A 24,723-nucleotide genomic window follows, 5' to 3' on the forward strand; every position below is an offset into this window, starting at 1 on the left:
TTCTGTTTTCAGCGCCTTACTCTATGTAATTTCCATTGTTTAATTTTTTTCTTTACTTCTCAGTAGCTGAGTGCTCCTTACACCAAGCAAAGACCAAAAAGGGAACTCTCTCAATCATGGGTTTGAGGTCACTTAATCCCAGTGACCTTTGACTTCCCAGAGGTTAAAGCCAAATTTAAATCAAAGTTCTTTTCCAGAACTAGCAACAACGAGTTTATTTCTATTCAAGCTCATTTGCCATGGAAGAATAGAGAAAATTCAGTAGTACTATTATTTGCTCCAAGCCTAAAACTCCAGGTTAATATTCTGCTTCACTTAATATGACCCAGTAGTAACAATTATTAAGACAGGAACAAACATGCTGTAAAAATTACAAGTTCTTTCCCACATGAAGCTCTTTTCCTGGGTAGCTTTGTCCCCAGACTGAACTTGGCTAGAACTTTCTTGTCATGCAAGCATTTTCAAATACAGCTGCCTCACAAGAGACTTCCCTTGACCAAGTGATCTGAAGGAAACCCCCAATCACTCTGGTTCAAGCCCCATTATAACTCCCTCCACAGCACTGACTACAAGCTGATCTTTCACTGTGTGCTTTTGTATGACTTTCCCTTCATTGCATCTCCTTCATCCCCCCCATCCTCCTCCTCAAATATAAACTCTGTGATTGTGGAGGCTACTATATTTCCAGCACCAAGAACTGTGCCTGGAACATAAAGGGCTTATTAGTTTTTTATTGCTGCATAACAAATTACCATCATTCTGGTGAGTTACACCAACACTCATTATTAGCTCACAGTTCTGGAGGTCAGACATCCAGGGGTAGGTTGGATAAGTGTTACAACCTGGCCAGGGCATCAGAAGCTGAAATCAAGGTGTCAGCCAGGCTGAGTTCTTGCCTGGAGCCTCTGGAGAAGAATCTTCTTCCGAGCTCCTTCAGCTTGTTGGCATGAGGCTGTAAGATTGAGGTCTCTATTTCCCTGCTGACTTTCAGCCAAAAACCATTCTTAGGTCCTTACCTTAGGCCACCCACCATCCTTACCAAGGGGTCCCCTCCATCTTCAAGCCAGCAGGGCATGTCAAATCACCCTTGTGCTTTGAATATCTGACTTCTTCTTTATTTAAATAAATATATATTTTTATTGATTTCAGAGAGAGAGGGATAGGGTGAGAAGGAAATAGAAACATCAATGATGAGAGAGAATCATAGATTGGCTGCCTCATGCACTCCCCATACTGGGGATTGAGCCCACAGCCCGGACATATGCCCTGAACAGGAATCGAACCGTGACCTCCTGGTTCATAGGTTGACACTCAACCACTGAACCACTCAAGCTGGGCTGACCTCCTATTCTATAACCAGCTGGGAAACTCTCTGTGTTCAAAGGAGTCATGTGATTCAGTCAGGCCTACCTGGATAATCTCCATATCTTCAGGTCTACTTGCCAAGTAACATAACTCCATCTAAATCCACCATATGCACAGTCCTGGGGATTATATAAAACGTGCACACCACAGGGAGGGAATCTTGGCCTATTGTAGAACTGTGACTACCACAGAAGGTATTCTGCAAGCATTTGTTATATTTAAAAAAATGAATAACAAATGTGTTCATCTAAAATCATAAATAATCTCACAAGTGTTAGCATTGAAGTGATTACGACATCATGAAAAGGTTAAAGTGTGCCCTGGCCAGTGTGGCTCCAGTTGGTCGAGCAAAGCCCCAGGCACTGGACAGTTTCAGTTCAGTCAGGGAATATACACAGGTGCAGGTTCAGTCCCTGGTTGGGGTGCATATAGGAGGCAGGCGATCGAAGTTTCTCTCTCTCTCTCTCCCTAAAAATCAATAAAAACCTATATTTTTAAAAATTGTTAAAGTGGATATGAATTGTCATGCTCCATCAAAGAAAGACTATCTTTTCTTTACATTTTAGGGCTCAGAAAGATTAAATTCTAATTAGCTAACAAAGTTTTAAAAGATGAAAGCAAAGGAGGGAACCAAGATGGCAGCATAGGCAAATGCTTGTACTTGCCTCCTCCACAACCACATCAAATTACAGCTAAAATACAGAACAACTATCATCCAGAACCATTGGAAAGTTGGCTAAATGGAAGTACTGCAACTAGAGAAGTAAAGAAAAAAGCACACTGAGACTGGAAGGAGGTGCAGAGGTGCAGAACGGGCTGGTCCAGCAACCATTTGTGCGGCTTTTTTTTAATTGGGAGGGAGATCTTCTCAGCAGAGACTGCCTGGACAAGCAAGGGATCCCAGTCCCACACTAGACACCCAGCCTCAGGTCCCAGAGCTGAGAAAAGAAGTCCCCATAACTATGGGCTGTAAACACCAGTGCAAATTGGAGCTCAGTGACAGAGAGACTTCTGGAGACCCAGCTGTTCCTCTTAAAAGGCCGGCACTACAAACTGAACTTACAAGGTCCTTCTTCCTCTGAGCTCCAGTGTCAGGGCGAGGCACTTGGGGACACATTCATCTGGCATCAGGACAGGAACTTGGGGGTGGCTTTCTCCCAGACAGAGGTACTCACAGGGATCATTGTTCCTGTGTTGGGACCTCCCGGTTGGTCGCAGGGCTGACTGGTAGCCATTTCTTTTTGCTCCACCCAGGTGATACCTTAAGGCCCCGCCTTATCCAATTTACAACCCTACCCAAACTGCCTGCAGTGGCTTTTGCATAAGAATGGTCTATCCTTGAAAGTTTCAAACAAGCTACAGCTGGGTCAGGGTGCCCAAACCTATCAATAAAAGACCCAAGATCCTGCACCAGCATCAGCCTGCCTTGCTTCACAGCTGGGCCTTGTCTGGGCCCTTCCAAACCTGATACAAAAAGGGGAAATCTACAGATCTCTCTGTAGCTCCTTCTGGGTAGCCCCAGGCAGTGGCTGACTTTGCACCTCCCTGGAGACCCAAGAGCCAGTGTACTCAGTGGTCAGTATCAGACCATACCAGATTACAACTCTACACATCTACAAGCAACACACTCAAGGGGCAGACTCAGTGAGCACCAAAGCCCCAGTAAAGCAAGTCCTGTTCCATAGGGGTGGCTCCTACATACCATCTCTCCCATTGTAGTCGCAGCTGATCCTCACAGCAAATTGGCCTGGAGGTCAATTCCTCCCAGTGATACCAATAGCAATCAACTCTCAACTATAAGCCTATGATCACAGCCTACAAAGGGGTACACCTAGAGCAGGGGTCCTCAAACTATGGCCCGCCAAAAACATTTATCTGGCCCACTGGGTGTTTTTGCCGCCGCTGCCTGTCCTGATTAGCAGCCAACTCATCCCGGGCCCACGGTGTGCATGTGTGGAATGTCTGAGGGACAGTGAACTGGCCCCATGTTTAAAAAGTTTGAGGACCTCTGACCTAGAGTTTCCATCTCAGGTGACTGGGGAGGCTGAGCCAGTGGGCCCTATAGGACACCTACTATACAAGGCCATCTACCAACTCAAGGAGACATAGCAGCTCTACCCAATACATAGAAACAAACCCAAGGAAGAAACCAAAATGCAGAGACAAAGAAACATGTCACCAATGAAAGAAATGGAAGAAAGCAAACTACTGTATATAGAGTTCAAAACCCCAGTTATAAGGTTACTCAAGAATATTCTAGAAACCTCCAAGGGACTTAGTAAGACCTTCAAGGACCTTAGTGAGAATGCCAAACACACGGAAAAGGACCAGTCAGAAATTAAGCATACACTGACTGAAATAAAGAATAATATACAAGGATTCAATAGTAGAGGAGAGGATTCTGAGAGTCAAATCAGTGATTTGAAATTTAAGGAAGCAGAAAACACCCAACCAGAAGAGCCGAAAGAAATAAGAATCCAAAAATATGAATATAGTGTAAGGAGCCTCTGGGACAACTTCAAGCGTACCAACATCTGAATTATGGGGTGCCAGAAGAAGAGAGAGAGCAAGAAATTAAAAACCTATTTGAAGAAATAATGACAGAAAACTTCCACTATCTGGTGGAAAGAAATAGATTTACAAGTCCAGGAAGCACAGAGAGTCTCAAACAAGACTAACCCAAAGAGGACCACACCAAGACAAATCATAATTAAAATGCCAAGGGCAAAAGACAAAGAGAGAATCTTAAAAGCAGCAAGAAAAAAGCAGTTAGTTACCAACAAGGGAATGCCCATAAAACTGTCAGCTGATTTCTCAACAGAAACTATGCAGTCCAGGAGTGGCAAGAAATATTCAAAGTGATGAATAGCAAGGACTTAGAACTAAGATTACTATACCCAGCAAAGCTATCATTTACAGTTGAAGGTCAGTAAAGAGCTTCACAGACAACCAAAAGCTAAAGGAGTTCATCACCACCAAACTAGCATTATATGACATGCTGAAAGGTATTCTTTAAGAATAGGAATAATAATAAAAAAAAAAAACATCAAAAATGTGAACAACAAAATGGCAACAAATACATACCGATCAACAATTGAATCTAAAATTCAAAATAAATGAATAAGAAATCTAATGAACAGAATAAACTGGTGAATAAAATAGAATCAGAGGCATGGAAGTGGAACAGACTGACAATTCTCAGAGAGAAGGAGGGTTGAGGGGAGCAGGGAGAGATTAAACAAAAAATCTTATATGCATATATGCATTACCTATGGACACAGACAATAGGGTGATGAAAGCATTGGGCAGGGTGGGAACCAGGTGAAGGGAGGCAATGGGGAGAAAAAGAAGAGGGACATCTGTAATAATCTCAACAATAAAGATTTTTAAAAATTAAAAATTAAAAAAAAAAGATGAGAGCAAAAATGATACTAAGGCTGGGTATTCATTTGACTCAGCCACTCACTGGCTCTGACTTTGGGCAATTTAACACCTACAAGGCAAGATTCTTCTTTCTGAAATGGGGAGCAATTCTACAGGTGGCTGTGAGGTTTAAATTATCAGATGCGTGTACATCACCTAGTATGTTATCCAGAGCTTAGCATCTACTTGATAATTACTCTCAGCAGCTGGAAAAGTCAGCTGTTTAGAGTGAAAATTCATAGACTTGTTTCATCCAGACAAGGTTTTTCAGTGGAGTTGCAGGACAAGAGAGAGGGGCTAGGGGGTATGTTCTAATGTAAGAAAATGAGAGGAGAGAAAGAGAGAGAGAGAGAGAGAGAGAGAGAGAGAGAGAGAGAGAGAGAGAGAGAGAGAGATTTCAACATTCTTTTCCCTTAGGAAGTTACCACATTGAAGAATTTCTTAGCAAATTCAGTACAGCCAGTTTTTCTTATAGCATTAGAAAAAACACCTTATTTATTTAGCTGGGTGTCATGCAAGGTAACTGACTAAAGTTTAAGGACATATTTTACTTAAAAATACTTATCTTTAGATACTGCAACCTCAGCACAGCAAAGAACTCCTAACATGAGAGACAACACAGTGCAATGGAGGTAAATCCCAGCCCTGCCACCTAATAGCTCCGCGAGGTAGGACAACTTTACATTAATCTCTGTGTACCTCTGTGTTCTCATCTGCACAATGGAAGTAATGATTTGCCACAGGGCTGATGTGAGGACTAAATTGTTCAGGGTGTACAAAATGCTTAGAACTATGCCTGACATGGAATAAGTGCTACAAAATACTTATGCTACAAAAAAAAAAAAAAAATGGACTTAGAGAAACAAATGGAAACTGGTTGAGGGAAGAGCAAAGCATATCTGCATCCCTGCTCTGGGCATGTTCCCATTCAGTAGACGGCAGACAACTGTGCCTACTCTATTAAGTCAATCTTCTTTTCCCGCTTCACCCCATTTCATGACCTGTAGACAGGCACCTGGAACGGATTAGATGTACAGGAGATTCACTGGGGGAATGACTTGTAGGAGCAGGAGTGGGTAGGGAGAGCATTTGGACATGAGACAGGTCAGACACCTGTGAGAGGAAAGAAGGAAGGGAGGGAGGGAGGGAGGGAGGGAGGGAGGGAAGGAGGGAGGGAGGGAGGGAGGGAGGGGAGGGAGGGAGGGAGGATGGGCTAGGAAGAGCCACAGATTACAGAGCAGTTCTCACAAAGTCTCAGCCAGGCCAGGGGGCATCCAAAGAAGGCACTGTCTGTTAGAGGAACCCTGTGTCAGGCTCCAGCGCACCTGCCAAGCTCGGATGTTGACTAGGAGGAGACCAGGGGAAGCACAGCCTTGGCGCATTTGGTTGTGAGAAGTCCAGCAGCTGCCCTCAGCTGAGCTCCCCGAAGTAGGTTCTCTTGAGGAAGGTCTGGGTGGCACGCCCCCATGCCTGCCACAGCCCTGGGATTTCATTTATGCAGGTGAAATGCACACAGAATGTAATGTCTGCTGAACACTTTGTTGGACCATCATTTGAAGAGATTCGCTGGGAGGTGGACACTACACTGGGTGTTACTACACACCTTATTATTGTTTGGGGACCAGCCAGGAAGAGGCAGCTGAAGCTAGTGGCCCTCTGATGGGTCCCATCCATAGGGAAAGTCAGTGCATTGCTGATGGCATGTGTCTGGGAACTAATGCATTGAAACCTTCCTGGATTAGGTGTTTGCTAAGCGTGGACTCCAGTGATGAGCAACCACTTTTTGCATGAAGGCAAATTCAGGAATAATATGTATGTATGTATGTATATATGTATGTATATGACTATGTGTGTGGGTGCATGCATGAGGGAGGTGTATTTAGAAACTGTATTTCTTTCATTCAAAACAAAAATAGCTTTACTTGGTTCCACATACAATACATCTATTCTTGGAACTTAAATTACCTATTTGATTGAATAGAAGAATGTTATTAGAAAAGTTGGCATTGCTTTTTAGTCACCAAATTTGTAACATTCAGACTTCTTTTAAAACATCAGTAATAAGGTAACTTTCTAAGTTTTCTTCTTGAAATGAGATCACAAGTAAGATTCCAAAGCTGGGCAGCCCCAGCTGGCTCTCCCCTGTGTGCTGACAGCATCTCTACTGTACCTGGCACTGTAAAGGCACAGAGGGCACAGAACACAAGGACTCAGTGCTAAGCCAGGGAGGACACAGACTGCTGGGTGAACAGACAAGGACAAAACAGCCGGAACGAGTGTTTAGAAGTCCTCTGGGAATTCAGAGGAGTGAGTCACAGATAATGGTTTTGGGAATGTCAGTGATTAGCTGCGACCTCCAGACAGCCGGCTCTGCCTTGACAGGCTGCTGCACACACTTGACAGTCAGCTCCTTCCTCATCTCGCTCCAAACCTTGGCTTCCAGCTTACCCTTGGCTCTCCCAGTGCAGACGGAATCAGTGTGATCCTTGCCACCCCACCCCTGAGTGATACCATCATTCATTCACTCATCCATCCTCCACCCATCCTTAATGAAGGACATAGGAAGCACGGAATGCACTTAGATCACAGCTTGTACTAACACCAGGTTCCTTACATAATAAGTATCTATTTTGTCATATTAACTTGTAATATTAGCCAACTCAGATCCCTTTGGGAATGAATGGAAGGATAAAGAAGGTGAATTCCAGTAATTACAAAGGACCTTCTTTCTCAGCTGCATGTTGCCCAGATGGCAAGGTTGAAAGAGAAGGAGCTTGCGTCATGATTCTCAGCATTGACCACATGTATGACCTGGACGTGAACCTCATTTTTCTCATCATTATCTGAAAAGTAAGGATAACACATCTTGCAATGTTATGTATTAAATCATATGCGTGAAAGGCAAAGACTATTGGCAAAGTAAAATGAAATGTAGAAAATAAATGTATACATATGCAAAATGGAAAGTTAGACTTCTTATCATTTGGATGTAGGACAAGCCCCTTCAACTAATGTAAGGTGGGGGGAGGGGAGAGGGGCGGATAATTACTATTCTCATAATAAAGAGGTGAGGATATTCCCTGAAGCTCACGCAGTTTGACTGCAGAAAGACTGGGAACCAGGCACTCAAATTGCATTTGGACTCATCCCTTCTACTCTTCTCTGTTATTTGGGTTCAGATTTCTCTTTTTTGGTGCTGACTGTCTTCCTCCATTGGGTGGAAAACATGGCAACCAGCAACGTTGGAGCTGAGTTCTATGTCTTACAGCTCCAAGTAACAGAAAATTACTGATTAAGTATCAAATTCTCCAAGTCCAAAAATCCTAAGGAAGGGACTCACTGTTCCTGATTAGAATCAATGACCATGCCAAGACCAATAATTGATGACCAGAGAGATAGCATTCCTTGATTCTGGGCCCACTCCTGACATAATCAACTTTATCAGAAGATGAGCACACATTTCCTTGGCATCTCCCACCAGAGGATAAGAGAAGGCGTAAGTCCTAGAAGAAGGCAACGCTGTTCCTAGAAGTGAAATACGCTAGCCAGATATAAAAGGGGTCAAAATACACAGGCATAAAATACCTTTTTTTAATAAATTAGGTAATTAAAAGATAACCTGGTGTAGTTAATTACAGGAGGTATTTAGCAATATCTATCAAGATTAAATGTATATAACCTTATGTTCACTAATTCCACTTCTAGCCATTTACCCTAAAAATATAACACATATACACAAAAAGAGATTAATTAAAAGTTTAACATATTCAATAAATATTTGGTGCATGCTGTGTGCCTATACTGTTTTAAAAGTTGGAATAATAGTTGTAAAAGAGAGAAAAGTTTTGTGTTCTTATATTTGAGTGGGGAATACATAGATGATAAGCAAGTGATTGGCCCTTGGCAATTGTTTATTAAGCATTCTGTCCAATTTCAATTTTTGGGCTTCACAATCTCACAATATAAATGTGTTTTCTGTTTATGCTCAGGGAGTTTTCATTATCTTCAAAGCCCCATTTGTGATACCGTATATACTTGCAATTGGAAATGGTATGCGGTTATGTCTAATTTTTGATGGAATTGTGCACTTTACAAAGAGCTTTCATATCTACTATCTCATTTCTTTCATGCACCAAAACTGACTTGGGTAAAGGCAGGCATCATTATTATTTTGATCACCCTTGAATCTCCAGAACCAAGCAAAATGCAAGGTATAAAGCAGGCACTGAATAAGAATTTGTTTGTTGAAGAAATAAAAATTAAAAGATATGGCTGAGGACAAAGAGATACTTGGGTAGCATAGCAAGTCATCCAACTCAAGACTCCCAATTCTTGGGCTTTTCCAGCTACACTGTGTTTGCAATTTCTAGGATCATCTAATCATAAGATTTTGGTTACCCCCATTTGATATGGTAGCTGCCATTTCTTCTAAAATGGAGGACCATGAAGTTTTGCTTTTTCGTTTTTAAATAAATTATTAGATATTTTGTTGATGGTTGAGTCACAAAACACGAACTGCTTTTGCAAAACCTGAACTGGTAGCAACTAGAGCTCCAAGTACAGAGTGGAGAAAGGAGTGTTGGGAACACTCCGATCTAAGCCTCATGAAAACTCTGAGACGCGTGCTGTAATTTTCAGCACATAGGTGTGTCTTGGACCAGTCGCTCTGCCTCTCTACGAAATGAGGTGATTGTTCTAATTGAATGTTAATTCCTTCCAGCACCAAAATATGATGATGCGTCAACATTTTAGTCACACCTGCTGGATAATTATGGACATCCAGGTCTTGTTTTAGTTGATGCTGAAGGACAGGCATACACATTGCAAAACAAAGTCATTTCAAACAAAGAACTGTTAAGTGCTTTGGGCTCCACAGACGCAAACTTAATTAGGACGAAGAGCAGCATTTACTCTTTTACATGATGGAATGAGTCAACAGAGGAGAGATTGTTTGGGCCCACCCTCTTCCTTGGAGAAGTAAGACTCCTCAAACGCTATGACATAACTTCACAGATATCCAGGTAAAGGCAATGGACATGGACTATAGAGAAGGAAAGTCTGTTCTTAGGCAGTGGTTTTGTACTGAAGGTCGGCTGACAGAGCCAGTCCTCAGACAGGATATTACATCATTAGCTACATCCCTCCAGATCAGAAAGAATAACAAACACGCAGTCTCCTCACCTAACTTACATGACACCCTTTGCACTGGAAAGCGAATGAGCAAATTCCAGCCTCTCCCCTGAATAACCTTGAATAAGCCATTTAATCTGGCGAAACCTCAAATTTCTAATCTACAAAATGAGGATAATAATATTTACCTTCCGAGATGTAAGTCACAAAAGTATTTAAGCACCTGGTAGGGTTCTGACACCAGATGGTGAATAAACATATGGATGTACCTCAGTTGAACCATTCACCTATTGAAGGATATCTAGGCTGTTTCCACTTTGCCTATTATAAGGAAATTGTCTTTGAATGTTCATGTATAGGCTTTTATGTAAACATAAGTTTTCATTTCCCTGAGACAAATATCCCAAAGTAGAATTGCTGGATTATGTGATAGTTGTATGTTTAGGTAATAAATAACTTGCCAAACCATTTCCAGGAGTGGCTGTAGCATTTTACATTCCCACCAGCAACAAATGCATGAGATCAAGTTTCTTCACATTCTCACCAGCATTTCATATTGTCCCTGTTTTTCATTTGAGCCATTCTGATAGCTGTGTAGTATTATCTCACTGTGGTTTTAATTTCCATTTCCAGAATGGCAAATGATGTTGAACAATCTTTCATAAGTTTATTTTCCATCTGTTTTTCCTCCTTGGTGAAATATCTGTTCATGGATTTTGCTCATTTTGTAATGGGATTATTTGTTTCTTTGCTGTTGAGTTTTTGAGACATTTATATATTAGTCCTTTGTCAGATAAGTGGTCTTCAGATATTTTCTCCAAGTCTGTATCTTGTCTTCTCATCTCTTTAAGAATGTTATTCCCAAAGCAAAAGTTTTTAATTTTGATGAAGTTCAATTCATCCACTTTTTCTTCTATGGCTCATGCTTTCAGTGTTATGTCTAAGAACTCTTCACCCCACCCGAGGTCACAACAGTCTCTTCTTATGATCTCTTCTAAAAGATTAATGATTTTGTGCTTCATATTTAAATATATGATTCATGTTGAACTAATTTTTGTATAAGGTGTGAAGCTTGGGTTGAGGTTCATTTATTTGTCTATCCTATATAATAAAGAGGTAATATGCAAATGGACTATCACGCCCTCACACAGATGGCCACCCCCGTGTGGTCAAAGATGGCCACCACAAGATGGTCAGCAGGGGAGGGCAGTTGTGGGGGACCAGGCCTGCAGGGGAGGGCAGTTGGGGGCAACGGGACCAGCAGGGGAGGGAAGTTGGGGGTGACCGGGCCAGCAGGGGAGTGCAGTTGGGGGCAATCAGGCTGGCACGGGAGGACAGTAGGGGGCAACCAGGCCAGCAGGGGAGCAGTTAGGAGTCAATCAGGCTGGCAGGGAAGTGATTAGGGGATGATCAGGCTGGCAGGAAGAAGTGGTTAGGGGCAGTCAGGCAGGCAGGCAGGCAAGCAGTTGGGAGCCAGCAGTCCCGGATTGTGAGAGGGATTTCCGACTGCCAGTTTAGGCCCGAGGGGTCCCAGATTGGAAGGGTGCAGGCTGGGCTGAGGGATAACCCTCCGCCCCCCAGTGCACGAATTTCATGCACCAGGCCTCTAGTAGATTATAATTGTCCTAGCACCATTTGTCCAATGGGTTATCATTACTCCATTGAATTTTCATCTTTGCCAAAAATCAGTTGGGCAATATTTTGTGGTCTACTTATGGATTCACTCTCCAGTACAATCCATTGGTCTTTCCACCAGTAATATGCAGCCTTTATTACAATAGCTATAGAAATCTTGAAACTGGGTAAGGTGATTCCTCATACTCCAGTCCTAATTTTTACATTTGTTTTAGCAATTTTAGATCCTTTGCCTTACCATGGATTTCCCCTTCATTTCTGAAGGATATTTTTACAGATCTAGAATTTTTAGTTGATAGTTGTTGTTTTTTTCTTTCATCACATAAAAATTGTTGTGCTGCTTCTTTCTGGCCTCTGTGATTTTGGATGAGAAATCTGTTGTTATTTGAATGGTTTTTCCTGTATAGATATTACATTATTTCTCTTTCACTGCTTGCAGGATTTCTCTTCATCTCTAATTTTTACATGCATGACTTGTTTTGACATGGATTTTTGTTGTTGTTGTTGTTCATCCTGTTTGATGTTCTCTCAGCTTCTTGAATCCATAGGTTTGTGTCTTTTGCCAAATTTGGGAAGTTTCCAGCCATTATTTCTTCAAACACTTTTTTGTCTCAACCTCTTCCCCCTCTCCTCCCAGCTTCGGTGACATAAATGTTAGGTCTTTTGTGCTGGCCACACAAGTTCCTGAGTTGCTGATCATTTTTACTTGAGCCTATTTTCTTTCATTATTGGGACTGGGTAATTTCTACCCTTCTTTCTTGCGGTTTGCTGCTTCTTTCCTCTGATTGCCCATTCAGCTGTTGAGTCCATCCATGGAATTGTTTATTCTGGTTATTGTATTTCAAAGTTCTAAAACTTAAGTTTCTGTATAGCTTCTAATTGTTTGCTGTGGTTTTTATTTTTTAATTTGTTTCAAGCATGTTTGTCATTGCTCATTGAAGCATTTTTATGATGGCTGCTTTAAAATCATGCCAGCTGAATGGAAGGACAGAAAAAAAAAAGAATTAGTGAGCTGAAAGGAAGAACAATAATTACCCAATCTGAATAACAGAGAACAAACTGAAGAGAGACAGACAGACAGGCACTCAGAGACCTGCATGACCATCATAAAAGCTTTAACATTTGTGTCACTAGGATATGGAAAAGAGAGGAAAAGGAGGGTAGAGCTGAAAAAGTGGCTGCAGACTTCCAGCATCTCTGTTATGCCGGTGTTAGCATTCATTGCCTTTACTCACTCTTGTGGAAATTTCCCTGGTTCTCTCTGTGATGAATCATTTCACCCTGAACCTAGACATTTTCAGGGTTGTGTTAAGAAACTCCAGATTTATTTCTATCTTGGCTACCTTTCTGTAGTATTGTTTTGTCAGGGAAAGTGGGGTGTTGCTTCATGATGGCCAGGTGGAGAGAGAAGTGCAGGGTCCTCTTGGCCTCTGTTAACACCTAAGGAGGGCAGGGGCTCCCCAGAACTACTGGGAGAAGTGGGAGACCCACTGCCTTCTAGGCCTCCTCTGACCCCCTGACCTGGAGGATTAAGGGTGCCCATTATTCATCCCCACATGTCCTCCATTGTTACCACAGGGCTTGTATGGCTGCATGACCACTGGATACTGATAAAAGTCTTTTGTTTTAAAAAATATATATTTTTATTGTTTCAGAGAGGAAGTCAGAGGGAGATAGAAATATCAATGATGAGAGCGAATCATTTATCAACTGCCTCCTGCACACCCCTTACTGAGGATTGAACCCACAACCTGGGCAAGTGCCCTGACCTGGAATCGAACCTTTACCTCCTGGTTCATAGGTAGACACTCAACCAGTGGGCCACACCAGCCAGTGGTCGACTCTTCTCTAGGTCTCCGCTGCCAGCAGCCCAGTAGGGAGAGGCAGGAGAGCCTCATTAGTGCAGGCGCAGGTGAAAGTCCAGGCTTCACACGTGGTCTCCCCTGACACTGTGGATGGAAGGGAGAGCTTTGTGACTACTCAGCAGGACTGGAAGTCCTGGCTCCCTGCTCACCTTCTCTCATACCACCCTTGTTACATCCCAGCCAGAGTGAATCTCTAGGCTATCCACTTGTCTTTGCTGATACCAGTGAGGGTGAAGCCATGATTTTTCTGCAGTGTTTGGCTGGAATAGAGCTGGTGAGACTGCCCTTCCTTGGTCCTTGGGCTACAGACAGTAGGCTTCTGTTGGGTTCTTTTAAAAATATATATATTTTTATTGATTTCAGAGAAGAAGGAGAGGGAGAAAGAGATAGAAACATCAATGATGAGAGAGAATCATTGATCAGCTGCCTCCTGCACACCCCCCTATTGGAGATCGAGCCCCCAACCTGGGCTTGTGCCCTTGACCCTTCAGTCCGCAGGTTGACGCTGTATCCACTGAGCCAAACCAGCTAGGGTTGGGGCCGTTTTGTTTGTATCTGCTGGCATTTTTAGTGCTCGAGCTTCTCCAGATCCAATTTTAGAATATATGAGCCAAAAGAACACCCAAGGACCTCACCATATTATTGTCTCTCAGGTTCCAAGTTCCTGGCAATTTTCCTTCTTCTCTCCACCTTTTAGATATTCTATATTTATTTTATACATAATTTCAATGATTGTTAATTGTCCTTAGTGGAAGGAATAGGGACAAATCATCTATTCCATCTTCATGGAAGCAAAAGTTTTGCATATTCTCTTTTAATAACATTTTATTGTACAAACAATTTTGAGTGACATTAAATAAATGTTAAGACTAGAAAAAAAACTTCTTATAATTTTTACTAATATTAACATTGTAATTACAGGTGAGATTAAGATTTGCAGGCGGTATATCCATATCAAAGGCATGGACATGTCCAGCCACTGATCCAAGCTAACGGCTATCTTGGTAGGCAGACTGATAACTGCCTATGGGTGTGTGTTTTGCTGGTGCTAAGTAAGCCATCCTTCCTCAGATAAATCTTCTCTCTGGCTAGTGGATAGCCTTACCAGGCTTAAGCTTTATCTCCTTAGCTTATGTCTGTAATGCCTGCTGAAATATAAACATCCACGGAGAATGCGTGCTATTATTCTAGACACCAGTAGTGCTGCAGGCAATGAATATTCACCAGTAAAGAGGAGCAAACAGATGCTTAACAGAACTAAATAGATGTGAAGACAGTTCACCAGGTCTCTCCAATATGTTCTTGTACACACACACACACAGTCACACACATGCATCTCTGACAACCAAATGAACAAACAAAAATACCCAATTGAAAGGGCACTTTGGATTATAACTACTCTATTGACAATGGCTCAATGTGTTGAAAAGGTTACAAGAGGTTGGGTGCAATATGTCTTCCCCACAAGCCAGAGGAGAGAGGGCTTGGTTTCAGCCATTCAGGAACCAATCTCGACAAGTATTTATTAAGCACTTACTATGTGACAGGCACCACATTACATACTAAGGATAAGAATTTATAAATCACTTCTCTATGCTTTTTCTTATTTGATGGCTCATATGCCAGAACAATGGTTCAAGGAAATTGGCTTTCTTTATCATATATCTGTATTGCATTTTAGAAACTGCTTTCCTTCCCTTATCTCAACCAATTAATTCTTAAAATAAAGTAGAAACATTACCTGTTATTGCTCATATTTGACAAATGAGGACAGTGAGGCCCAAAAATGTGAGTGTCTTTCCCATAGTCCTCCAACCAGGAGAACTGGAGCAAAGTCATTTATTTATTTATTTATTTATTTATTTATTTATTTACCCAGAACATTTTAAATTGAATTTATTGGGGTGACATTGATTAATAAAATTATATAGATTTAAGGGGTAAACTCTATAATACATCATCTGTATATTGTATCGGATGCTCACCACCCCAGGTCATGTTTCTTTCCATCACCAATTATTCCCCCTTTACCTTCTGCCTTTCTCCACCCCATTTTCTTCTGGTAATCACCATACTGTTGTCTGTCTATGAGGATTTTTTTATTTTATTGCTTAAGCTCTTCATCTTTTTTCACCCACCCACCTCTACCCCCTCCCCTCTGACAGCTATGAGTCTGTTTCTGTTTTGTTTGTTTGTTAGTTCCTTTTGTTCATTAAATTCCACATAAAAGTGAAATCTTATGGTATTTGTCTTTCTCTGGCCAGCTTATGTCACTTAGCATAGGAGAGCATTATACTAAGTGCAGCAAAGTCTGAAATAGTAGTCTTCTGTCTGTATGCCCAGGACACATTGTAGACCACACCTTGATCCTGCTCAGCTCCTACAAGCTGTTTCTCCCAAAAGATCTGTCAATCTTTTATTAAAATCCCATCTTATGATTATGGTCAGTTTTCTAAAATTTTCCACCAAACCAAAAACTCCATGAGATGGAAACATTATCATTGTAATTCATTATAACTTTATACATCTGTCCCTGTTGGTATTTCATTAGTACTTATTGACTTAACCTCAGTGACTGCAAGGGACTAATGGCTAATATGGCTAATATGCTAAGTGTCTGACCGTCTGACCAGTTGCTATGATGTGCACTAAGCACCAGGGGGCAGATGTTCAACGCAGGAGCTGCTGAGCTGCAGTGACTTGGCAGTGGCGGTTCTCAGGTGATGCACCCTGAAACCAGAGAGGAGGGAGCCCTATTCCTTGCAGGGCCGTGCGATTCCACCTTCAGGCATGGGTTATGTTGTTGCTGGGACACTGTGGGCCCCAAATCTGGTTTACTGCACACTTGCTTTTGCGTCCACACCCTGTATGACAGCAACTTTGCAGAGTGCCCTCTCACATTCCAGGACCCCTCAGGGGATGTTGGAGAATCAGTTTCAGCCTGATCCGCACAGGCCAGACCAAGGGACTCCACCTGCCAGAGGGACCCCGCTCACTCCACACACCAGGGAGGGACTAAGGGAGGTTGACTCCAGGGTGTGTCTGGCCCATATCACCCAGTCTGGCCCCACCAGCCACCTTCTAATTAATTTCCTTTCAATGTGTAGGAATCTGTGCACTGGGTTACTAATTATGAAACAAAAAATAACCCTTGCCATGGCCAGTGTGGCTCAATTGGTTGAGTATTGTCCCATATACCAAAAGGTGGCAGGTTTGATTCCCAGTCAGGGCACATACCCAGGTTCTGGGTTCCATCCTTGGTCAGGAAGCATGTGTGAGGCAACTGACCAATGTTTCTTTCTCACACCAATGTTTCTCTCTCTCTCCCTCTCTCTAATATCAACAAATAAAAATAAATTTTAAAAAAATAACCCTTGAGGTTCTTCACTGTGATCAATCAACCTGCCTTGGTCCCTTCCTAGTTCTGTGATCTCAGTTAAATTAATAAAATTTCCCAGCCCCCACTGGATAGTAAACATTATGAGGGCAGGGGCATGTCTATTTAAAAGCCATAGCACAATGCTCTGTATTTAGCCATTGGAAATAGATTGGCTAAATGAATGGGTAAATTAATACAACACTACAAAAGGATTTTTAAGTATCAGTGTTATAAAATATATAACTTTACTAAGATCAAGTTGTTACAGTATTTTGGCAGTATAGTAAATCTATGCATATCTTCTAGACTAAAATAAAATATATGATCATCTCTCTGAGCCTTTCACTTTAATGTATTTACTCTATTATTTATTTTAACTTTGAAGTCACTATCAGCTCCCTACCACCTGCCTTTATCCTTTTCTGGGAACGAATCATTCATTCATGCATGCAATTAACATTTACTGAGCACTTACTGTCTACCACAAACCAGGCGGCAAAGATTCATAAGGCTCTCTCCCTGCCTCTAAAGGATTTATATGTTACAAAGAAAATCCAACGCATAAACAATTTATAATTAATGGAGGTGTTATGATAGAAGTAAGAAAAAGTGCTATGGTTATAAGAGTGATTCATTCTGCCTGGGGAGTCTGCTTCTGGGAGCTTACATGTGGGAAAGTGATTTTTCTCTTTGCAAACTAAATTGACTTACTGGTAATAAAAATAGTTTCCATTTGTGTGGTACATTGCAAAGTGCTTTTACATCCATTTATTATTTTAATCCTCACAGTAAAGGCTCTATAGTGTAGTGGTTTTTAAAAATATATTATTCATCAAAAAAGGGAGCTATAAGGTCAACAGATAAATAATATGACATTCATTCTAAAGCTCAAAGGTAGATGATACAAGTCAAAACTGGAAATGGGACTTAGTTGAGGCCTCTGAGAAACCATTCCAAGAAGAGCTCAGAGCAAAAAAAACCTGTCTTTTCCCATCATCCTCAGTGTTACTGCCTTACCTCAAGCCTGAGCCAACATTTTGCTCATAAGTTATTATAACAACCTTCTAACTATTTTGTGTTCATTTGCCTCCAAACCATTTGCTACATTGGCCACAAAACAATAATTTTAAATGCAAATTGAACCATGTCATTTTCCTACAGATTTGCTCATTCTAGAGGATAAAGTCCAAATGCTTCTGCAAAGTGCATAAAGCTCTCAACCATCACCCAAACCTATCAAATTTTTCTAATTCTTTATTGGTAACTCTCTTCTAACAATCTTACAGATTTTTCGCAAAGCCACCATACTGTTTCCATTTCCATGCCTTGAGAGTGTCTTTGTCCTAGAATTTCCTTAGCTCTCCACTATTCTGTCTGGTAGAATGAAGGTGGATATAGAAAGTGTGGCTTTTTTTGTTGTTGTTTCAATATACACTTACTCAATAGTAATGGTAAAATCCTGGCAACACAATTTTTCCTCCTTTTTTTCCCTCTTAATTCATCACTGCATAAAATACAGCTTGGGAACCACTAGTCTAGCATTTTCTCCTAAAAGCTCAAGAAGTGATCACTATATGTTTTTTTGTTTGTTTGTTTTATTTATTTATTTATTTATTTTTATTGATTAAGGTATTACATATGTGTCCTTATTCCCCCATTGCTCCCCCCACCCAACCCCCGCTCATGCCCTCACCTCCTGGTGTCTGTGTCCATTGGTTATGTTTATATGCATGCATACAAGTCCTTTGTTTGATCTCTCCCCTTTACCCCCACCCTCCGCTACCTTCCCTCTGAGGTTTGAGCATCTGATCAATGCTTCTCTGTCTCTGTCAGAGAAAGATAAATATCACATGATCTCACTCATTTCTGAAATATAATGAACAACAAACACTATGTTGTTTTTTTTATTACACATCAAAGATTCATGACATTTACACGCATTTAACAGAACTAAAATATATTCTTTTGTGAGCCTTGTCTGTGCTGTATTCTAAGGAACCAGTTGAGGATAAGTCAAAACAAGGCAGAGATAAGTGTGTAATGGATCTTACATTCAATAAAATAGATGAATAAGTTGGATCTTATAAATTGGTGATAAATGCTATTAAGGAAATAAAGGCTGGTCTGAGAAGTGAGGTAGTTTGGAGAGGAGAGTCCATAAAGGTCTCTAGGAGGAAATGACATATTAGATGAGACTTGCAAGATGTGAATCCAATGATGCAGTTGGGCGAAGAGTGTGCTGAGCAGAGGAAGAACCTTGGAGTCGCTGAAGAACTGAAAGACCAGTGTGGTTGTACATAGTGAGTGATGGGGAGAGTAGGATTGGTCAATAGTAGATTAGGCAGCACCTGACAGGCGAAGGCAGGAAGCCATTGAAAGATTTAAGCAAGTGAATGATGAAGCCGAATGCCACACTAGTCGCAGGGTGCAGGGTAGAAACAGAATGGAATGTTATGCAGCCATAAAAAAAGAAAGAATTCTTACCTTTTGTGATAGCATGGATGGACCTGGAAATTATTATGCTAAGTGAAGTAAGCCAGTCAGAGAAAGACAAATACCGTATGATCCCACTTATATGTAGAATCTAATGAACAAATAAACTGATGAACAAAATAGAGACATGGATATATGGAACAGACTGACAGCTGAAGAGGGGAGGTGGGAAGGGCAGATGGGATGACAAGGGTGAAGAGATTAGCTAAAGAACATATATGCATAGCCCATCTACACAGACAACAGTAAGGTGATGACCAGAGGGACGAGGAGGCGGGGGCTGGGTGGAGGTGGGCAAGGTTGAGGGGGCATTTGTAATACTGTCAACAATAAAATAGAGAGAGAGAGAGAGAGAGAGAGAGAGAGAGAGAGAGAGAGCAGAAGAAGCAAGAAGACCAGTTAGGAGGCTATGGTAATGGTCCTTTAAGTTATTTTGATGAATGGAACTATCTTGGTGGCAATGGCAGTGCAGAGAAGTGGATGGATTTGAGAAACACTTTGGAGATTAATCCAACAAGACTATTTTGAAGAAGAGCAGAAAAATAAAAATCAAGGATGAGTCCTAGGTTTCTGACCTGAAGCAGCAAGATAGATGACATAGTCATTTACTGAGATTGGGAAGCCTGAGGGGATTTTAAAAATGAAAAAAGGATTGAAGTTTCATGTTGGACATGTTGTGTTTGAGATGCCTAAAAAATGTTCCAGTGGAGCCACCATGTAGGCAGCTGGACAAACAAGTTTGTACTTCAGCAGGGGGTCCTGAGCTAGATACGTAGGTGGGGGCATTTTTAATATAGAGATGGGTGAGATGAATTTATGCATTAAATGTTTTACTGGAAATAATGCATGGAAAGTGTTGGGGTCCAACCCCAGCAGGCCCAGGGGTTCCCAAAGGTGTGGACGGAGTCGGCAAAGAAGGAATGACATGGAGGCAGCGTTCAGTCGATCATCATAGCCAGGTTCTTTTTACGGAGACAGCCTCTGAGACAGCGTTCAGTTGATCAGCAGCCTAGCCAGGTTCTCCAGCCAGGGTTCTGTGTTTTTTTGTTGTTGTTTTTTTATAGAGTTTTTGTTTGTTTGTTTGTTTTGTTTTTTGTGCAAATGGTTTTTATTTTATTTTTTATTTCCACATTTATATCACAAGGTGTCCACTTACTGGACCAAATAGCAAAGTTGCCCCCTTCTGCATCCTGAGAACACAGAAGTCTAGATACTGTACATTCACTAAGGCTCCTTGTTTTTGCAAATCGTATTATGACAACCATCAGGCAAACGAATCTAAAGGAATGGTCATGAGTGTTTCCAGCACACAGACAGGTCTCCTTACCAACAGCACAGCTTTACACACAGGTAGCACCTGTGGGGGCATTTTGTTTTGGGGATGAGACTCTAGAAAGGTGAAGTTTTCTAGATATGTGCAGAAAAGGGAAAATGAAAAAATAGAAAGGAACATTATTTGGCTGGTGGTGAAATGGAATGGAATAAACTCTAGAAAACAAATTTTTGCAGCATTTCTTTAAAACGTGAGTTTGAACTGAAACGAAACACTCATGTGTGGATGCCCATGGAGTGTGGGTCAAACAGGCTGGCCAGGGGGCCCACCCGATGCCAGCAGCTCATTCCATCTGGCACCATGATGGAAACACGGGCTGGATGGGGTGCCCATAGGCCATGGGGTTGCCCACTGCCTCAAACACTCAGGGCCAAATGAAAGAACAGAAAGCACAGATAGATGAGATGCATGCTTCTGTCACTGTGTTAAAGGTAACTTCTCCCACAGGTTTTCTGTGCCTGCCTGCAACTGAGGTCCCAGCTCATGGATGCTGGGAAGTGTCCGCACCTCTCCTGGGGTGGGGAGCTGACGCGTTTTATAGCTGGTTTGCTATAGAGTTCTGAACTCACTTTGCCGGCCTTCCTTCCACGCGGTCCTTCCTTTTAATTTTGTAGTAAACTGGTAGCAGCATTTCACAAAAGAAGGAGAATTTTGAGGGAAGAGCTTAGGCAGGGGTGGGCAAACTTTTTGACTCGAGGGCCACAATGGGTTCTTAAACTGGACCGGAGGGCTGGAACAAAAGCATGGATGGAGTGTTTGTGTGAACTAATATAAATTCAAAGTAAACATCATTACATAAAAGGGTACGGTCTTTTTTTTTTTTTTTTAGTTTTATTCATTTCAAACGGGCCGGATTCGGCCCGCGGGCCATAGTTTGCCCATGGCTGGCTTAGAGAGACCTAAGACCCCCGCCCCTCCCTTCTGCCTCAGCTGGGCTCCAAACCACTGGAGGCTTCCAGGCCTGGCCACCCTCCTGCTGACTGCAAGGTGGGAATGCACTTAGAGGCTGAGGGGCCAATCAGTCTAAGCAAACATAAGGCAGAATGTTCAATCGCCCGCCGTCACCGTGCGGATCAAGCGCTATGCACTGCGTCCAGTCATACCAGTTACCCAGTGTGTCCAGGCACCCATTCACCCCTGGCCACTGGTGGGCGTGGATTCTGTCCAGATCGTTCTGCGTGACCTGGCGGCTTAGCTCCGGGAGGTCAGTGGATGGGCCCGGAGGCAGCAGCACCTGTGGCGTCCTGGCCCCACGCCGGGCGCTCTCCGCCTGTTTCAGGTACTCAGACAGGAAGTGGTGGGCCCCTGGGGTTTGTGCGCCCGGAGATGAGAGCAAGCTGCTCTGCCGGCTTAGGTAGGACTGAATGATCTCAGTGCGCGGCAGCTCCTTCCAGTTCCTCTGCTCAAAGGGCCTTTGGAGGCTGATCTTGGCCTCGGGTTTGTCCAGCTCTGTCCTGGGTTGCTCCGTGTGCACAGGGCTGTCGGCCCGCACTGGCTCTTTCTGGGTCAGAGGTTTGATCTGTCTTGTCATGGGGTCCAAGGTGAGCTTCGGCTCTTTTAACCGCACAGGCTTGACGCCTGCCTCGGCCACTTGGCCGCCCAAGTTCACCGTGTAGTCACGAGGCTGGCTCCTCTTCTTTTTGCTGTCTGAACCACCAGAGGAGGCTGCATCACTGTCCGCCCTAGAGGAGTCTGGGGAGAAGCCAGCCCGGGGTAGGATGGACTCAGCTGGTGACAGCCCTGCCTTGCAGACCGGCCCTGCCAGTCGCTGGTGGCCCTCAGGCTGCTCTAGCCAGTGCACTGGGCTCTCAGCACTGGGCAACAGCTCTAGCCGCCGCGCAGGGCATGTGCATGGCTGGGCAAGTGGCAGTGGTGATGGTATCTGCATGACATCGCGCGACTGGGGCCGAGGCAAGGGACTGGGCACAGAGCCCTTGAGTGAGTATGGGCTCCGCTGCCGGGCAAAGGAGCCCTCGTGCCGTGAGTTCTGGGGACTGAAGGAGCAGCGAGGTGGCCTTTTGGGGTGGGGAGGTCCCAAGGTCTGGTCCGCTCTTTCCAGCTGCTGTAGCACTGCAGCCTTGCGTTGCAAGCAGGGCCCGGAGGGCTTGCCCAGACCTGGGGAGCTGGTGTGCGGCCTCACAGCATTGATGGGGATCTTGATGCCCTGCTTGTCATTCTCGCCCTGCTCCACGCAGCTGCCCTCAGGGCCCTGGTGCCTGCCACTGTGCAGGAGACCTGGGAAGCTCTCGGGGCTCCCACCTATCCCATTGGTGGGGAGAGGTGATGAGTTGGGAAGCAGGGAGTCATGGGTTACTTTGGAGACCTTGGGAGGTGGCCCAGGGTGGCCAAGGTCATGCTGGTCCCTCTGGCGCTTGCGACTGCCCAGCCTGTCCAGCCGCAGCCCGGGCAGTCTCTGGATGTCATTGCGGTTCTTCAGGTCATGGATGCTCTTGGGTGCACTGGCCACCCCCGCCTCTGGCTGGCAGTTGCGGGCACCCCTATTAGCAGAGCCAGGGGCACCTGCCAGCCCCCGAAGCACTGCCTCATTCTGGTGCACAGGCTCAATGAGCTTCTGCCACTTCCGCAGCAGCTTCTTGGCCCGCTTGGCGAGCTCTTCATTCTTGGTCTTCTTGTGAATGTCATTGATGAGTTTCCCAAGTTTCGCTTCCTCCAGTGCCTCTTTGGTAATGGGGTATTTCTCCAGGCTGGAGATGATTTCCAACACCACCACGATGTTCTGGATGTTGCTTTGGGGATCAATGGCCTGCAGCAGCCGGTCCCTGATCTGCTGCGGAGACAATGGAGCCGCTGCCATTGCCTGGGCGGGGGAGGAGGGGGGGTTGTGTGTGGGGGAAGCGGCCAAGCCAGCAGGCGGGCGGGCTGAGATGGGGGACAGGGGACGAGGGTCACTCACTTTCAGGCCTCCGAGAGCAGAGCCTCCTGTTCCCCCCGACGCGCTGGAGGATGAGGGGGCTCTCGGGGTGGTGTGGCGGAGAGGGAGCTGGGGCTCTTGCTCGGGCTGGGGCTGGGGGCGGTGCTGCCACCAGAGGAGGAGCCGCTGGAGCCCCTCAGGAGCCACTGTGGCTGCTGCTGCTGCAGCCTGGAGAACCAGACTCTAGTCTGTGTTTTATTGTCTTGTTACATCTGTATTTATACCAGTTGATTTTAATCCTATCTATCTCTATTCCAAAGGTTAGGGCGTTTCTTATCTCCATTCCAGGGAGTAAAGATTATGTAGCTTAAGCATGGTTGTTCGTAGTTAAAGTGATTAATTACCCGCCTGGCACTTAGTTAAGGGGTTTTATTCCCTCCCTAACTTCAGGGGAAAATCCCTACCTGGGGAAACAACCTTTCTCGGAGAGGTGACCTTGGTTAAAACACATAGCACCAAGAAGGGGAGCAAACATATTAAGAACAGTATGCCATATGCCAGGTCCCTTGAAACATGCTGTGCAGATGTTTCTTCCCTGCAGCGACTGTGTCAAGCAGCAAGGGTGGACCGGCTTCCGGCAGGAAAGTAGCAGATACTTCACTTGGCATGTAGCAAATGTGCCCATAGGATGTTGCTTACAGTTAGGACATTCTTTGCACAGTGTAACTCAAGTCTTTTCTACTAAAGACAAATTGAACTTCTATCATGTGCTTCTCAATAGTAACGCGCCTGGTAGTCTTAATAAGCTAGTCATGATTTGGAGACTTATTTAGATCATTTATGTATTCATATACAGAAATACAAAGGAATAGAGCAAAACGTCTACTAACATAACAAACACATGGCATATATAAAATATCCTATATAATAAAAGCCTAAAATGCTAAGTGTCCAACTGTTTGTTCGACCGTTTGACCAGGCACTATGACACCCACTGACCACCAGGGGGCAGACACTCTGACTGGTAGGTTAGCTTACTGCTGGGGTCCAGTGGATCGAGACTGGGCGACACAGGCTGAACACACCCTGGAGACCTCCCACAATCCCTCCCCAGCTGGCCAATCTCCCACAGTCCCTCTCCAGCCCCGATCGTGCACTGGTGGGGCCCCTCGGCTTGGCCTGTACCCTCTCGCAATCCAGGACTCCTCGGGGGATATCCGCAGGCCAG

The 24,723-nt window shown here is 43.8% G+C and overlaps 1 protein-coding gene across 1 annotated transcript; it reads right to left on the bottom strand.

Moving 5' to 3' along the window:
• Window positions 1-21,540: 21,540 nt before the first annotated feature.
• LOC118650267 (mediator of RNA polymerase II transcription subunit 26-like) lies at window positions 21,541-23,438 on the bottom strand. Its single transcript, XM_036298532.1, has one exon. The coding sequence runs from the start codon at window positions 23,436-23,438 to the stop codon at window positions 21,642-21,644; it is 1,797 nt and encodes a 598-aa protein (XP_036154425.1). The 3' UTR covers window positions 21,541-21,641.
• Window positions 23,439-24,723: the final 1,285 nt, after the last annotated feature.

This window comes from Myotis myotis, unplaced genomic scaffold (assembly GCF_014108235.1).
Source record: "Myotis myotis isolate mMyoMyo1 unplaced genomic scaffold, mMyoMyo1.p scaffold_m19_p_1, whole genome shotgun sequence".
In the NCBI taxonomy this organism is placed as follows: domain Eukaryota; kingdom Metazoa; phylum Chordata; class Mammalia; order Chiroptera; family Vespertilionidae; genus Myotis; species Myotis myotis.